General features: G+C 46.2%; 2 protein-coding genes across 3 annotated transcripts in view; one reads left to right on the forward strand and one right to left on the reverse strand.

The window, feature by feature from the left end:
- Positions 1–17,621, reverse strand: part of LOC6593468 (guanine nucleotide-binding protein subunit gamma-e) — a 37,231-nt gene that overhangs the window by 10,300 nt on the left and 9,310 nt on the right. The window contains exon 1 of one of the 2 annotated variants that reach the window (XM_002019190.2): positions 9,231–9,343. In XM_002019190.2, the coding sequence (XP_002019226.1) occupies positions 9,231–9,343 (113 nt within the window). Of the gene's footprint in view, positions 1–9,230; positions 9,373–17,621 lie in introns of those variants that run through there. The other variant, XM_026988050.1, reaches the window with a different exon arrangement.
- Positions 1–17,621, forward strand: part of LOC6593467 (borealin) — a 43,612-nt gene that overhangs the window by 10,255 nt on the left and 15,736 nt on the right. The window lies entirely within an intron of this gene.

Consider the following 17,621-nt stretch of genomic DNA (forward strand, 5'->3'; position numbering starts at 1 on the left):
CACAATCTCAATTTGATGACCATTTCGTTTCATAAATAAACCAATAATTTAATTTTAAGCCCACGTGGAGGCGGCACCACCTGCGAGCGGTCCAAACAAAGCGATTCCTCCCCATCTCATCCCATACAAACCCATCCCATCCCATCCCCTCCCATTTGTGGGGCTATGAATGGGAGAAATGGCAACATCGAGACCACATACAGACAGGCGCAAGCACATGGGAGAGTATCTGTTTGTGTGTGTGTGTGTCAGTGTGTGGTTTTGGCCTGGTCGTAAAGCTTTATGAGCCAGCGTGTCGTCGACAGTGCCTCATTGTTATGGACAATGATGGAGGAAGACAGCCAGCAGAGCCAACAGCAGCCAGGGATTTTATGGCGAGCATTTTGATGAGCAAAAAGGAAAGGCAAGACGACGCCAGAGACAGAGAAAAGTTGTTTTAATTACAGGCACATGGCACTCAGAGCAGAACTCGGAGCCAAACAGAACGAACGTCTTGCCATTTCAGCTCCTAATAACTGCCTGACAGACACTCACATATGCATGTCGACGGCACCAGTATGCATGATGGCATGATGGGGTACAGTCGCCGACAAAAGGCCCCGTCCGTCGACCATTACGTATGCAAAATTTAATTTCACAAATGAAAACGAAAAACGGGCAACGGAAAGGCAGCAACAGCGGCATGTGGAGGAGGCTGCATCGCACACAGTGACTGGCAAAAGTCATGGCACTTGCACTTAAAATTAAAATCACCCATTCGGCCCCACTCTCAGTCTCAGTGGCAGCGCCACAGTGCCACAGTGCCACAGAGCCTCACCCTTTCCTGCACTCATGTGCCACTTTGTTGCCGTTGGCATTGTCTGCCTGCAACTTTGGTCCACTTTTCCTTCCTTTCGTTCCTTTTTTTTTTGTTTTTTTTTTTTTTTTTGTTTTGCCACCAGACACAATTTAACAAATTAAAAAACGAAAAACTGAAAAGCTGAAAAACTGAAAAACCGAAAGGATTGAAGAAAGAAAGAAAGGAAGGAAGGAAGGGCAACTGCGAACGAACCGGAAGGGACAAAGAGCACGGGATCTGCCAGTCGAGGCGAGAAATATGCAAAGGGTTTTAGGGAATATTCCATACAGCAGTCCCATGAAAGGATAGGGAATGCTTCTATGGCATTAAACCGAATGAATTGTCAGGGCTTGGCAGGATTTGGTCCTTCTCTTTAAAAGTTGTCCTATAGCGATTCATCGGTCTATAACTTACTCAGTAACTGGCAATAATTTGGGAATGAGTGGGATCCAACGGGTAAACAAATACTCACCTAAAAAAGAAGAAACAATTGATTAGAATATTGGAAAAGTACTTAAGAATGATCAGTGTTGGGAGACGCCCGTTCAAATACCCTGCTCAGCACTGAAACCCCACACTAATCCTCGTAACTATACATCCATTAATCGTCCACCAACTGAATACCGACCGCTCATCATGTATTCTGACATTTTTCCGCCAAAAAATCCGTCGGAAGTGACCCACAGAATTCCCTAGACCATTCAGCGAAACAAAAGGTCTTTTGACCTTTTCCGCCATACCCGTACACTACTGTATGTACATCCTATAGTTGGGCGCATAGATGCCAGGGGATTTGTGCATAGGGGGCTGTGCATGATTCAGCCGATGGGGGACAGGCCGCCTGATGCTTTAATACGGTATTAAGTCATTTCATTTATTATTTAAGCCACGAACTGTGTGGGCTGTCAAAAATGCAATCGTCGAGAGTCAGCAGCCAGGAGTCGAGAGGCGGCAACAAAATGGGAGCGCTGCATGCAACGAAATTCAATTACGGCTCGGATGGCAGCAGCCAGCAGCCAACAGCCAACATTCATTGGTTGTGAGCGATCTGGGGGCACGGCACTGTACGGCACTAGAGTTCTGGGGGTAACGAGACGTAACGTAACCGTTGTTTGCCCATAAATTGTTTGTAGTTATGTCAATAATGTGTGTCCCCGCTGCTGCTGCCACTCCTGTCCCTGTCCCTGTCTGTGTCCCTGTCTGTGTCCCTACCAATGCTGCCATTCCTCTTTATACCGATGCTGCCACTCCTGTCCCGTCCAATGCTGCCACTCTGCTACCGATGCTGCTGCCAATGTGAATTCTGTTGGAACACACGGCAGGCAGCCGTCGACATTTTTCTCTCCTCGTGCCATGTGTCAGTGGGAAAAAATACGCGCAATGGAAAAAAATCGAATATACTCGTAGCATTGAAACGCCAAAGCATCGCAATTTTCCAGGGCAATTCATGTGCTCACGTGCCCCCGTTTGCGACTCTTTCCCCTCTACATGTGTTCATAATTTCTGTTTTTATTAACAGAAAGAGAAGGTACCTTTTGACAGGGGTTCCGGGAAGAGCAAAGAGCAACAGAACAGAACAGAAGGAGTATAAAACAGAGCAGAGGAGAAGGCAATAATAATGTACAAATAATGCCATAAATATTTGAAATATCGCATCGCAGTCGAGGGTTGATGGAGGAGTTATTTTTATGTGAGAAATGTGTCCCTGTGGCGCTCCTAATCCCGGTAATCCCTATCCTAAAGGTCCCCTCTCCCCCTCCTACCTCTCTACTTTTACTACTTGGATATCCATTAACTAATTAACCGTCATTTTCACTGGACATTTGCTTTTAAGTACTCTTCAATTGCCCCGCTAATTGGATCATTATTATCATGTGGTTTTTCTGCATTTGCCAAATGTTTTGCAGCATAAAGAGATTTAATTAGCCAGCGAACATAATTGTGTATGTAAATGGAGAGTGTAAATACGAGCATAATATAGTAATGCATCGCTTTTCACCAAGTTCTTTTCCACCATCAGCCGTCTTGGTATTCAACGCCACGCGGCCGTCCCTCGGGCCAACCAATTGTTCAATCATTGGTCTAATCAACGGTGGAATGGTGGCCAACGACAAGGAGTGTGGCATCCTGGTAATTGCGGCTACAGAGTTTGAGGGCGTGGTCTGGCATTTGGAGGGTTTTCTTCCTAATGAACAACGGCTTAATTGGCTTTCCACTGCCCCTGGCACAGGCTCTGGCAATGAGACTGCGACTGCAGTCAGAGAGAGGGAGGAAGAAGTTGTAGCACAGCTTTGGGCGCTAATTGAATGTTTCTGGCAGATCATTTTGTGGGTGGATTGTTGTAGGTTGCGGCCAGCACACAGCTGGCTGCAGTTGGGTCATGCATTCGATTGCATTTCAATTGGAGATTGGCTTTTTGCGGCATACAATGGAATGTTGGCCACACAACAAATTCAGCTGCATTTGGCAGCCCAAAAGTATGCCAGGATTTGCCACCAACAAATGCGATTCTCCAAATAGAGCGAATATAATAGGAAACACTCTTCATACGAATATTACCACAAGTTCTATACAAATGTTAGAGGCCCCTAATCATACATTTGGGCACCAATCACCATAATTCATGGCAGATTAATGTGTCCGTCCAGCACACTCGTACCCTCGCAGACTCGTACGCGTACATTTATGTTTATTTCTGATTCGCTTTGAATGCCTCTCGTCTGCCACATTACAATTCATTTATATGTGGCATGCTTTATGGCACGGCCATTAATCAGCATTAAATGTGTCAACAGCCACAACAAGGAGCGCAGGAGCGCAGAAGCGCAGGAAACTCCTTTGGTGTATGCAAAGTAAAAAGCGAAAAGCTCTCATAAATAGCTGCCAAGACGCTGAATAGGAGATGGCAGGAGCCGGGGAAGAGTGTCGGATGTTTGGGTTCCATGGGAAGTACTGTAGTCATAAAGCAATCAGCAGGTGTTTTTTCATATTCCATAACAGAGAGCCCTCCGTGGAGGAAGAGGAGGAGGAGCTGGGTAATTTATTTTCCCTACTAAGACTTTCGCTTTCTCTACTTCTGCCTGTCTGTTCAGGTCGCAGGGACTCCGAATGGATAGGGAAATTGTTCTTCGGGCAGGGAATACTTTGTTCGGCCAAAGGGCTTCAATTTATCAGAACTTTGTGAGAATCAATCAAAGTTCGTGCCTCTTTATGAGGCACTGTACTGTAATAACCCAAAGTTTCAAAGGGAGGAACTTCCTTTCCATCGCTGGAATCTCATTGATGAAAATTTATTCAACTTTTTCTGTGTGGGCGAAATTTTCCGACGCTGACCCTTGGCTCTGGGGCTTTTGTTCCCAATGTTTTGCATTTAAATGAAATTGAATAAACCACTAATCCACTTCTGTGTCGCGACGGGGGCCGCAAAGGTTAGGCCACCGCCTGCTGCTTTCCATCCGCGTCTGTGGCATGTCCTGGCAATTAATTTGCATGCGTAGTAATTTCACAATTTACACTGAAACAAAGCAGATCCCAGGACTCGGTTTTCCCCTCAAAGAAGGATCTCCGAGTGTCTCGACTGCGTGTGGGTTTAATGTGGCGCAACAACGAAATGGGGGACAGATGACAAGGAGGATTTTCCCTCCCTCTCTTCCACTCTGACTGGCTTTCCGTTCCTGGTAAGTTAATCAAAGTTGCTGTTGTCGAGCACTTGGCACTTGAACTGCGCTCACGTTCCCATTCCCATTCCCGTTGCCGTTGCCGGGCAACTGGCCAAAAAGCTGAAAAGCCAGAATGGAAGCTGGAATAAAAGAGATCAGTCTTGGCAAACTTTTCCGGGGAATGAGCCAGCAATATCCTCAAGGGGGAACTTAAAAAGATACTTTTCCAAGGAGAACAATTCTTTAGCCTTTGAAAGCAGAGCAGACCATCCTTTCTTATCGAGAGGAAAATCCCCGAATGTGGGCCAGCCATCAAAAAAGAACAATCGAGAGCTCACAAAGAGAAAGCGCCGTAAAAAGCGCATGAAAATTTGCAGTTGATTTATGTGCAATCCAGAAATTGATTGGCCATAGATGCCGAATAAATATTGTGTATGGAGATAAATCTGTTGATTTAATTGGGAATAAACCAAGAGAGTGGATGTCTGATGGATGTACCCGGGATAAATACGACTCTGAAACCAAAAACCAAAACCAATTGCAACAATGAGGGAAAGTGCCGTCCCGAGGATGCTGTTACCCTTTCCGCAGGATGCAGTGCCTCATAAACCGCAGGCAGGCGCCTGAGGCAGGGTGGGAGCGAGGTAGGTAGTGGCAGTAAAATATGAAAAGCCATAAAGAAAATTCTACACGAAACAAGAACGGAACCCAGACAGAAGCAGCAGCAACAGCAGCCACAAAAGTAACATAATTTTCTGCTTGAAATGCCAAAGCGATTCCCATATTTTGTGGCACACACACACACACAGAGAGAGAGTGAGAGGGCGAATAAGGGGCAACAAAATAAATTAAAAGACTCGGGCGAGATTTATATGCCGCCGCAAAGTATGCAACGAAGGGAGTTTCGAGTGGAGAGAAATTCATTCTCTACAACGATGCAGACGGGGAAAAGTTTGCTCCACCTGAGCGTGGCGGAGTTGTGTGGAAAGTTTTAAGCCCCTTGCCACAACATTAAGGTGAGATGTATGCGCCCCGAGGCATGCAGCATTTTGTATACGACACCCGATTGGCCAGCCGGGCGGAGAGTCCAGGACGTGGCAGTGGACGAAACAGAACGGAACGGAAAGGGCCGGACCGAAAGGGAGAGCTTGTCACGCACGACGGTTTCTGTGGTCTCCCACACACACGGACAGACACAGACACAGACACAGAAAGGATAGGACACACACATGGAGGACATGGAAGGACGTCAATCAATCATGTGTTGGCAGAAGCGAGACAGGAAGAGGTGAGAGCGGTATCTTTGTGTTGGTTTTGGGCTCCATTTCGTCGTTACGTCGCCTGCAACAAATCGCCGTAATGTGCGGTGTTTGCTGCACTTAACGAGTACATTCTGCATTCCCTCTCCCCCTCCCCCTCCCCCTCCTCGTCCCCATGTCCCTGTCTGTGTCCGTGTCCTTTGGGTCCGTTTCGGGGCCCACTTTGCGGTCGGACGGGTGCAATTGGGGCCCATCAATCATGGATCGCTCTCCGATATGCCTCTCAAAATTTAATTGACTTTGATTTTTCGAAAGTTTCGACGAATGTCCAAGTCAGGGGCTGGCTATCTATTTCTGAATCTACTTTCTCAATTGCTCTCATTCGTATGTCGTCTGTCCTTGATTGATTCCTGTCTAATTTGCCTCGTTTTGTGCCCTGATTAAGTGGCAAATGTTTGATGTTTTGTGAAATTGAGTTGATATCTTTCTGCCACAAAATAAAACCCCTGACACACATGACATCGAAATTGGTTTAGTCTAGCTTTTGGACTCGGCATTTTATTATTTGCGCATTTATCCCCAACAGCCCCATTTGTGCCACACACGCCACATATTTCTGATGCCAATTTAACGCGACATTTTTTGTGTGCAATAATCAAAAGTTTAATTTATTGCAGCCAACCTCCGGAGTGGGGCGGATTTCTAATTGGATTTTCCAACGGATTTTGAGGTTTTCTGTTTCATAATTGGAAATATTATTAGATTTGGGTTTCGCGATCCCCCGATTCGCCAAACGAGATGATTATTTAATTGGAATTCGCTTTTCAAAAAGGTGCAACTGATTTAGATATTTATGAATGCTTTTATTATTATTACTCATTGAATTCGTGATTAATAGAGTCTGTTCCGCATTGAAGTTGGAGCTTTTGCTTGGGGCTTGAGAGTTGTTCCTCTTAAAACATTTAGCATAAATGTCCTTCTTTTTGTTTTAAAAGTTTTTGATGTTTAAGTCAACATTTAAGTCGACTTTCGTAAGCCCCCATCCCTAGCTGTTTCTCCGGCAGCTCTACCATTCTCCCAGCACATTTGTAATTAACACCTTCAGAAAAGATGCAAAGTTTACGTGACTCATTAGCGATGGAGACTCGCAGAGACTTTAACAGCGAGAGAGAGAGGAGACCTATACGAGAAAAAGAGTATTTCTCTTTTTGAGATATTCCCAGAGAGGGAGAGATGAAAGCCAAGCCGAGACTAAGCCGAGTGTCGACTGAAAATCAGGAAAATCAGTGGCTTAAACAATGCGGCGGGGGGTAAGGGTTATGGGTGTGAATTGTGGAATGAGAAATGTGGGAGGAGATGGCCCAAAGGCTAAGGGGGAAGCGCGGTAACCGACTCTAAAGTCTGGTGCTAAATTATTTATGAATGCCGTTGCCGGCGGCCAGCAACGCACACAATTTGGAGCCCATTTCGAGGCACATTAAGTCACAGATGAGAGCCAACACCAGAGAGGGGCAGAGGTGTAGAGAGAGAGAGAGTGAAAGCAGCTACACAGAGTGCCATGCCAATTAATTATTCATAATTAGCTGCTGACTAAATGTTTAACTAAATCAGAGGATGTCTCTGCGATGGTCTCGCCTTCATCTTCATGTCTCTCTCCAGCTCTCTCTCTCTCTCTCTCTCTCTCTCTGGTGACTCTTGCTCTGGTGACTCTGTCCTCTGTAGAGTATTTATTTAAAAAATTACATTAGAAACTGAATCCGAGAGAGAGTGAGAGTGAGCGACGGATAATTGTTTGCCTTTGGGTCGAAAGCTAAATTAAAAGTTGGCCATTAGAGAGGGAGCCAGAGCCAGAGCCAGAGCCAGTGCCAGAGGCAGAGGCAGCGGACGGGGGCACAGCATTAATTGTGATTTATGTGAAAGGTTTTATGCCCTCATTCTGAATAAAACATTGCACTAGGACTGCAGGCAGGACTCCGAGTAGATGGGGAGCCACCTGGATGATAGATGACGAGTGGAACCTTCCATATGCTCGTAAAGTGGGATGGAAAAGTGGGAGTGGTTAGAATTTACTCAAATTATAGCCGTAGAAGTTTATGCGGAAACTTTACTAAAAAGTGCTCTCGAAAAAAACATAATTTTAAGAGCATTTTTAAACGCATCTAAGAATTTGAGAAGTTTCAAAAAGAGACTAAATGAGGAACCACCTGGAGAAGATGAGTACCGGGGCCTCAAATGGAATGTACAGCCTTTGAATTTATTATTTACTCACTGAATGAAAGACCAGAAAAGTTAAGATTATCTTTAGTAAAAGTTTGTTGATTACGAAAAGTTCTTTGGATTAATTTATCTTTCATAAGGAATACCCTATTTTCGGCGTAAAGGTTGCAGCTTTTAGGGTATCTCCGGAAATGAATACTGAAAGTTTTAGCAGGAAATTGAAACTGGGAAGACTTTTAATTCTACTTTCATCTCCACTGCCACCCTTTCAAGCGGCAAGGAAACCATAGAGAAAAGTTCCCAAAACAACTGGAACACGAAAGTTCTGATCGGAGGACCAATAAGTTTTAAAAGACGCCCAAAATCGTACCAGAAATGCATTTCGGTTCGGTCCTTAGAACTTCCCCGAAGTCCTGCCCTGTCCATTATCCCGCTTTCGTTTCATTGAATTGCTAATGAGAGCGGAGTTTTCCTCCTGAATGGAGGGACAGCCTTCAGAATTAATTGCCAGAATAGGAATTTTCTCATTCGGCAAAACCACTTTACCGACGGCTCTTACTCCTTCTCTCTGCTGCTGCTCTCTCTCCCTCTCTGTCGCGTCTCTTCTCTCTATTTCTCTCTGTGATGCTCTGATGCTTGATTCACCATTTGCATCCTGAGAAATTTCTTGTAGCAAGATGAGAATTTCACTTGACGCTTTTCCTCTTTTCCTGGGGAAAGAAGCACAGAGAATGAGGGGGAAAACCGAACGAACGGAGCCGCATGTCTAGCCGCTGTCTACACAAACATTCACACACACACACAGACGGGAAGCAGGCACACACAGATACTGTCGGGTATAGGTGTGTGTGTGTGTGTGTGTGTATAACGAGGAAGTGACTCCTGGAGACTCTTTTTCGAAGAAGAAAAACAAAGGAACAACCACCGTGCAGCAAAACAACTTCATATTTATGTAAATATTTAGCAAACAAGCAAAATGCTGATGGAGGGAGGCACGGTCAAATGCACACTCTCCTTTCACCCGGGGTTTACGAAGTGTGAGGCACTCAAGGCACCCATTTAAGCCACTGCCCCAAAAGAGGCCAGACTTTTGGGGGAATTCGTTAATGCAAATGGGGACACATCACAAGCACGTCACTGAATAATTTTTGGGGAATATTTCCTGATTTTCCTTGAACTGTTTTCTTTGCTGAAGTTTTTTTTTTCACTCTGTGTGTATTGCATATTTTTTGTTTAGTAAATAATTATTCTACTCACTCTGCAATGGATTTAGATAACGGCCAGCGCTCCATGGAGGCCTGATATTTCATATTCTCGATTTGCTTCTTTAATGCGTCCCGATCCATGTTTTGTAGAGCACTGGGATCCATGGCGGCTGAAATTTATCCACATGCCACCCCTGCAAAGAAACAAAGCGGCTGTGAGAGAGCGCCAGAGAGCGGTGCACACGTGCGTGTGAGCGCGGGAGAGTAAAGTTGCGTGTGTGTTGGCGAAAGCTGCACCACTCGCCCTGCCACTCGCTCGCTCTCTCTCTCCCGCTCTCCGTTTGTTGTGTGCTAATTTGTTGAGTTGTGCAGCAGGGTGCCTGCAACGCGAAGATAGTGCACCCTGTACGGCCCGGTCCATGCTTTTCCGCACTTTGCAGCCTGCGGAGCGAGCGACAGAGGGAGAGGCGACTGCGCAGAGCGTGCATAACAAATCAATACAGAGAGAGAGAGAGCAAAAGAGAGTTAACAGTGCCGCCTAAAAGGCTGCCATAAACTCTGTTGACACTCCGCTCCATCCACCCACGACCCACCACCCATCAAAGGGAGGAAAACCCATTTGTTTACAACGGTGACTGGCTCTGGCTCCGGCCCGGAAAAAATATAAAATATAAGGCTTAAAAAGGGCGCGTCCCTAAGAGGGCCAACAAATTGCGAATCCGAAATGCAAATGGTACGCGCCGGAGAAACTAAAACAGCTGATAGTATTTGAATCTCTCTCTTTTTCTCCCCTTTATCTCTCCTTCTCTTTCTATTGCTATCCATCTTTTTCCATCCCCGTTGTAGCCGGCTTATGTGCTGTAATTTATTAAATTTCCTTCATTTTCCTCCGCTTTTTCCCGGCAAAGTTGTTTCTCTTCCGCCTTCGCCATAAATATCCCAAAAAAAGGCGCGTCAGGAAGCGGACAAAGGAGAATTGTGCGTGTTCTCCGACAATTAGTTGTTTGCTGTTTACACTTCGGTCCGGCATTAAGGCACCTTCTCGGGGGTTAAGTTTAATGAAAAGATGGAGATAAAAGGGAGCATTTGGGAGAATATGAGATGATACAAGAAAGAGGAGGCAAATATTTACAATAAAATTACCTTTAGGGGTGGCTTTTGTTGAAGTTTTAATAAAAGTTATCTTAAATCAGAAACTGAAGGCGTTGCCTTTGTGTAAATTCAGAGAAAATTGTGCAATGGTTCCAAAATACTCTTTGAATTCCCCTTGGGGACTGAAAATCGTTTGAATTCCAATGTTAACCGTTAACAGCATTCTGTTAGGTTCGAGGTCCGCAACCTAAACAACAGAACGAGTCCAATGTTCGTTAACATTTCCATAACATCACATAGCCAGGACACGAACCCATCTTAACAGGAAGAACTTATCGCATGCTATAAAATAACAGCTCAAGCGATAAGTTAACATTCTGTTCAGCAGAAAATGTCCCGCATTTCATACTTTTGAACTGTCTTTGTGGCTCGCTAAATACGATAGGACAGCCTCTCTTTGTGGTTCCCTGAATAGGATGGGACATTCTCATAAAAAGCAAAAGAAGCCCCGAAACTCATCGAGAGACAATCAAAAACTAATACAAAACTCAAATAAAAAGCCGCAAAAAGAAACAAAGTGGCTTACAGCAAAAGAAAAACATTAGCAGCAGCAGACGCAGAAGCAGGACAAGGGCAGAGCATTCAAAGGAAGGTCTTGACATGGGACATCCACAAATGGGCGGATTGGAAGACTCAAACCCAGCGAAGCGACTCAGGACGAAACACGACACGCCACTGATGGGAGAAGGAGATGCCTGGGGGCAGGAAGCTGGAACCTGAAAGCTGGACACTGATGCACAGCTGACGATGTTCTAGGTGTAACTTTAAATACGAAAAAAGGACCCCCAGACCCCAAGGCCCCTCCCTGCCCTGCCCTTCTCTGATCCAGAGAGCACAGTGGACAGAGAGTCCTGTCCAGTTTGATACATCATTTTTTGTCGCTTCGCTGGATAACTTTGACACAGGTCCTGTGTCCATTGTTACATCTCCACCCCCCCCTGCGCCGAGCTGTCCCCCTTTTTTCACAGCTGTCAGGATGCTAAAGGATTTTAGGCTTTAACCCAGTCTGCTGCCTCGACGAAAACTTGCTCCTCCATTGCCTGCGGGCTGGCTCTGTGTTTCTCCCCGTCTCCCTGGCTGTGTTTGTGTGTGTTTTTAGAGAAGCTTATTGCCCAGGACCCACTCGAGGGAGGAGCACTTTTGGCCAAATGTGTTAATGGCAAAAATTGTTGTAAAACAGCTCAGATTTAATACGAGAACGGAGCGCCAGAGAGCAGGAGAGTGTGTAGAGCATATGTATCTGTGTGTCCACCGTGGCCTGTGCTATCCTGGCCGGCATGTCCTTGCATGTGTTGACAGCGCTGACCAGCAGCAGTAAAAGCTTTACACATTTCCGTTGGTTTAATTAAAACTTTTGGAAGTTGTCCTAGCAGAAAACAGGATTCGCCAGCAAATATAGGAGAAAGCAGCAGCCAGAATGTGGTGCAAAGATGAGAGGAGACTCTCCAGGCAAGGATGCGAATAGATATTAGTCTCAATCCCCACATTTGAGGTGGGCGAATTCCCTTCCCTAACCGCAGAGTGTGGAGGAGTGGCAGAGATATTGATAGATAGAACACAGCAGCAGCGGCCTTCCCCTTTCATCATTAGTTCCGATATCCACTTAACGTGGCTTGGAGTCCTCTCAACAAATGCCAAAGGATGCCTCCATCCCTCCTGCCACAACCTCAGGCCACTTGGAGTAGCATCCACTAATCCCCGACATCATCGTTTCCACTTAGACTGCATCGCCAGGGAGCGACAGGGAGCGGCTGGGAGCGGCTGGGAGCGACAGGGAGCGGCCCCCGTTTAACCTCGATGGCAAATCTTCAACGTAAAACTAAACTAATTGCTTGGAGCTATTGCCGCAGAGTGCCATCGACTGGCTCTGCTGCTGCTTCTCCTGCTGCTGCTGCTGCTGTCCTGAATGTCCTGAAACCCAATATGATGGTGGCATGATGGCAATGCGCCATTAAGCGCACGATGCAGCAGAAACAGAAGCGCCCACGAGACTGTTCGACTGAAAAAGTAGCAGGAATTTATCTGCGAGGACATGGAGGAAACGGCGGACGAGGAGGAGGACGAAAAGGGAGAAGTGAGCATGCAACGGACATAAATCGTTAGCAAAATGTTTTTGGCGGTTACAAGCGGCAGCCACAAACCAAAAGAATCCGCTCCTGCTCCTGCTCCTGCGCCACCGCATGCCCTTCGCTCAAGTGTTTCGCGTGTGTGTCAACAGGCGTTCAAGTTTTTTGACACTCTCCCCAGACCGGAGAACCCTCTGCCGCCCACTCACCCGTCTTCCAGCCAGGCTAAAGCCTCATAAAGCACAGGACCTTCCCTGTGCTCTCTTTCTGGAAACGACAAGGACAACTACACCATGAACAAAATAGTTTGTTGATAATTATTCAGTGTAGGACATACCGTACTGTACTCTACTGTACTCTACTGTACTGTACTGCTTTAAATATCTATTTTTCATATTTGAAAACATATATTTTAGGTCCACCCATTGGTTTTTAGGCTCCATAGATTGTTTTCTTATTTTTCGCCAAGTGTACGACAATCCAAAAAGTGATTCCCTTTCTGTCCTGCCACTGCCACTGCCACTGATTGTTGTCGGGGTCTCTGGCTCAAAAAAAAAGAGAAAACAAATTGTGGAGCTGCTGTCGAGGCCTGGCTGCTGCCTGCCAAGGCAGTTACTCAATCTAGGATCTAGATGCAGCAGCAGGAGCAGCACCAGCAGGGGACAGGACATCCCATAAGTATATATATGTAGTTATCCTGGCAGCCATTTATGTACTCGTTAATAGATATCCGCAGCAGCAAATTGTTGCTCGCAATTTTTACAGCAATTTGGGCATTTCCTATTCGGTCCGCTGTCCCCAGTCCGCTGTCCCCTGTCCACTTTGAGGTCCTCCTTCTTGGATCCAACGTCTTGATATTGTTACAATAATTGGCATTAGCCGGAATGTCCTGCGGAGGAATGTCGTCCTTCTGCCTTGACTGCGGGCGGGTGCCAGAAACGATTTCAGCTTGTTAGCTTAATTTTAAATGCGGAAACTTTTCGCCCAACACGAAAGAAATACTTTGGGGCATATTTTCATTGTTAGCCGAAAGAAAAAGTTGTAAGGTGAGGAAAACTCTTAAGAATTTCAAGGAAATATTCACGAAATTCGCTAAGTAAAAAGTGTAACAAGAAATTAGCATATGAAAAGCGGCGCAAAAAGGGCGAACAGGCAGAGTATCCTCTAATTGGACGACCGAAAGGCATTTGCGTGGGCAAGGGTCACTATTTGCAGAGGTCATCACTGGATTCTGGTGATGTCTGGCTCTGCCCGCAAGGGACTGATTAAAAGTTGAAGAAATTAGTAGAATTCTTGATTAAAGAAGTGGTCTGCATCCAAGAGGTGGCAAATTAATCAAAATTCAAGTCAAATTGATGAAGATTCTCACTTCATCCCTCTCCCCCAACGAAAAGTTCTGGCAAGTGGTTCTGCCTGCTCTCTACCCACGGAGTAATCAAATCACAATCATCTGCCAACCATTCACATTTAATTATAAACCAAAAGTTGTGCTTCGAAACTTTCGAAATGCCGCTTGTCACGTTCTACGGAAAGAGAAGTACTCTTCCTGGTTCCAAACATCGGGCGGGACAAATATTTATCCAGTCATTAGCGACGTTTCATTCGGTTACCTTTTTGGCTGACAGACACTTAAGCGGAGCCGAAACTAAAACAAAAACTAAAATTGAAGCCACAACAAGATACGACGGAGAGCGACAAACATTGCCGGGAAACTTTTCCCGCGAACTGGAAACGCGACTAACAAGAACCGCAAACAAGCTGCCAGTCGGAGCCATGCGGCGATGAAGTGCGTTCGAGGCACATCGGCTAAATCAATTTGCAGAGTTAAATAATTAAAACACAGTATGACGCTGGGGTTTTCGGGGTTTTCCAATCAGTTTTCCGAGTGTGGATGGGCCGGCGGCCCTTCTGGCTTATTAGCGAGGCTTAGAATTCGTTAAATTATGGCCAACAAATTCCAAATTTACATATGCCATGGTCGCAGATTCTATGGTCACACACATCCTTCCACACAATTAGGAGTGGAACTAACCGCAGGTTTTGTGGCACGCACAACACGGCGTATGCGTGATTTATGCCTGGTTCTCGGACTCTGCCGCTGCCGCTGCCTCTGCCCCACCCCCAAGGCCACGTGTGTGTCTGATTCGGGCCTAATGACAATTTTATAGCGCCAGGTACGCAAACGAGGGGAACAGCTGGAAGGAGCAGCAGAACTTTTCAACTTGTTTGAATCTTTAAAGTCAAGGAGGGGAGGAGAAAACATTTCTTTGTAAAATCACATAAATCAAACGATCCGAAAGTCCAACCGGGAGCCAGAGGCTATTAAATTTACGACCCAAACCCAGGGAAAACATCGGGAGGGCAGAGATTTTTTAGCCGTATCATTGGTCCTTCTGTTTGTACTCCCTCTATCGTTTGTCCTGGCTGTTTGTTTGCTTTTGATGCCAAGTGCAGGGCAGTCAGTAGGGGAACGGAACAGGGGAAGGGGGGAGGGCAAACAAAACAAGGCTACAAAAATGCAATTAAAATCGTTTCATGTGACAATTCAGTTCCAGTTACTATATCTATCTAGATATACTACCTCGCCCTCTCTCTGTATCTGTCTCTGTGGCGCAGCGCCCCTCTTCTGCTCTTCTGCTCTTCCGCTCTGTGGAGCAGTGTTTGCTCGGTTTTGGCTTTGGCTTTGGCCTATGGTATCTATGCTTCCAAATGGCCTGGTAATGGCAGAGGATAGCCTGCAACTTGCAGGTGAATCCACATCGTAGTACGAGTATAGCCCCGAGCATCGAATCGCATCGCATCGACAGAGCAGAGCAGAGCTGAGAGCGACAATGATGAATAGCTGAATGGAAGATGGAAAAGCGATAGCTGTTAACTGCTTCAATGAGTGCAAAGAAAAACAAACAAACTGGAAGACAGAAGATAGAAGACAGAAGAGAGGAATTGGCACGATTCTAGAACTAATGAGACTCTCAGTGGCCCAGAGGCCACACTGCCCCCCGAATGAGCGATGGTCAGGGGCAGTAACGGCACTTAATCTCACCTTTTAACGGTTTTATAGAGAGGAAACGATAAAAAAACTCCACTCAGAACTGTCTCTGGGAAATGCCATACAATAAAAGTTCCCAAATTAAGTTTCCCATCATAACAGATGAGTGCAGGAATTCCCAGAGTAAGCATCAACATTTTCTAGTGATACAATTTCCCGCTGTGCAGCCAAGTATCTCCGTATCCAACAAACTATCCCCCGAGAAGATCCCGGAGCCAGAAAGAGCCCCAGGGGAGCCATCACACGGCATGCACGTGTACGAGTATGCATGCAACATCAGAGGAACAGAACTTGAGACAAAATTAAATGCGATGTGGACTGCGGCACCGCACCTAGCCATGCTCCATGCCCCATGCTCCATGCCCCATGCCCCATGCCACGTGTCGAGATGAAGAGCGCGAGAGAGCAGAGAACAAAAACCTCCATTAAATTTGCATTAAAATATTCAATTTAGATTGAAGAACACGGACCCGGGAACCCAAGACCCAAGAACCGAGAACCAAGAATAGGGCCAGCACGGGCAGAAGCTGGAGCAGGAGCAGAAGCAGGACCAAAACCAGGACGAGAGCTCATTTGCACATTCAACAAGGAGTTGCTTCTGTGGCTGTGGCTGTGGCTGCTACTCCCATTCCCCCCCCTCTGCTCCTTGAGAGCATCAAAGGGAACAGAACACAAGGCGCACAAGGAATGACACGGCAGAAGGCAGCTTTTATGAGATGACACATGCTGCTCGGATGCTCGGATGCTCGGCTGCTCCGATGCTCGGCTGTTCGTCTGCTGCTCAGCTAGCTGCTGGTGGACCTGCTTTTGCTCCTCACTCCCCTTTGCCTCTCGTGCCTCTCTACCTCTCAATGGCGCCTTCTTTTATGCTTTAATTATTTGCTGCATGCAAAGTTAAGCCCTCACCCACACAGACACGCACAGGCCCACCCACACACTGGCAAACATTGGGCAAGGTATTAAGTTGTAGCAAGAAAGAGGGCTTTAAACGGTGACCCGACTCTGCGAATACCCATTACTCGAAGGCTTCACTATTCTGGCTGTTATAGTGATCCTTTGGCTATACTGCCTCCTCTGGCACACCTTCCCTTGAGTGCTATATACCCCTACTTGTGCCCCTACTTGTACAGGGTATATAAATATGTGAAAGCGTTCACAGCTGCCGCCGAGAGTTCCTCATTCTTTGCTCTCTGCTTCCGCCTGCTGCCTGGCCCCTGCGTATGTCAAAAATGAATTACATTGCAGTCTGCCGCGTGGGTGTGTGTGTGTGTGTGTGTGTGTGGCTGCATAGTTAAGTGCGCCGCAAAGTATGCAGCAAAGTACAACAAACAGCTGCGTGGCGGCTTCTGTTGCTGCTGTTTCTGGTTACTTTTCGGATTTGGATGTGTTTTTCCAACCAACACGTACACGACACATACACATCCGCATCCACCAACGAGCACGAGAGAGAATACCTCTATACCCCCTATCCCTCATCCCCCATCCCATAGACCACACACGCAGCAGCCAGAGAACCATTTAGTTAGTGGTCTGTCTGTTGGCTGCTGCTCTCAGATCTCAGAAGTGCTTAAGTCCTAAACCCGATACAATTTACTTAAAGCTGCAACCATAAATCCACCATATACCACCCACACAGGGGGCGGGACAGGGAGAGAAAACTGTTTTCTGATTGGCAACACACAGGTGCAATAGGATACAGGATAAAAGGATACTTGCCAAACATTTTTGTGGACTTTTAATTGAGTGCAGCCAAGTTTTAGTCTCGGCTTAAATCTGTGTGCATGTGTGCGTCTGTCGTCTGGCGTCTGGCGTCTGAGAGCCTACTTCCATGTGCACTCCCGCTCTTAAGCTGCCAAATGTATTTTTAATTAAATTCCAAATGCTGTGCTCAACGAAAACGAACAAAAAGGTGCCACTGAAAGTGTGCCAGAGGATTCTCAGGGCAAACAACATTCAAGCACTTTTGTACACAATTTGAAGAGCCTGCTGGGATGTGGCTTTTAAATTGTCACAACAATTGTGTAGTTTCTCTATCTTATTATTCGAGTTTAAGGTGGCAACTTTAGAACCAGAATGAATCACTAATTTGCAACCGCAATACTCGTACTTTGCAAAAACCTTCTTATTTCGGCGGGAGTCTCCCTTGAATCCTTCCCAATAGTTTGGCAACTCTACA

Source organism: Drosophila persimilis, unplaced genomic scaffold (genome assembly GCF_003286085.1).
Source record: "Drosophila persimilis strain 14011-0111.01,24,50 unplaced genomic scaffold, DperRS2 tig00000124-arrow-pilon, whole genome shotgun sequence".
In the NCBI taxonomy this organism is placed as follows: Eukaryota; Metazoa; Arthropoda; class Insecta; order Diptera; family Drosophilidae; genus Drosophila; species Drosophila persimilis.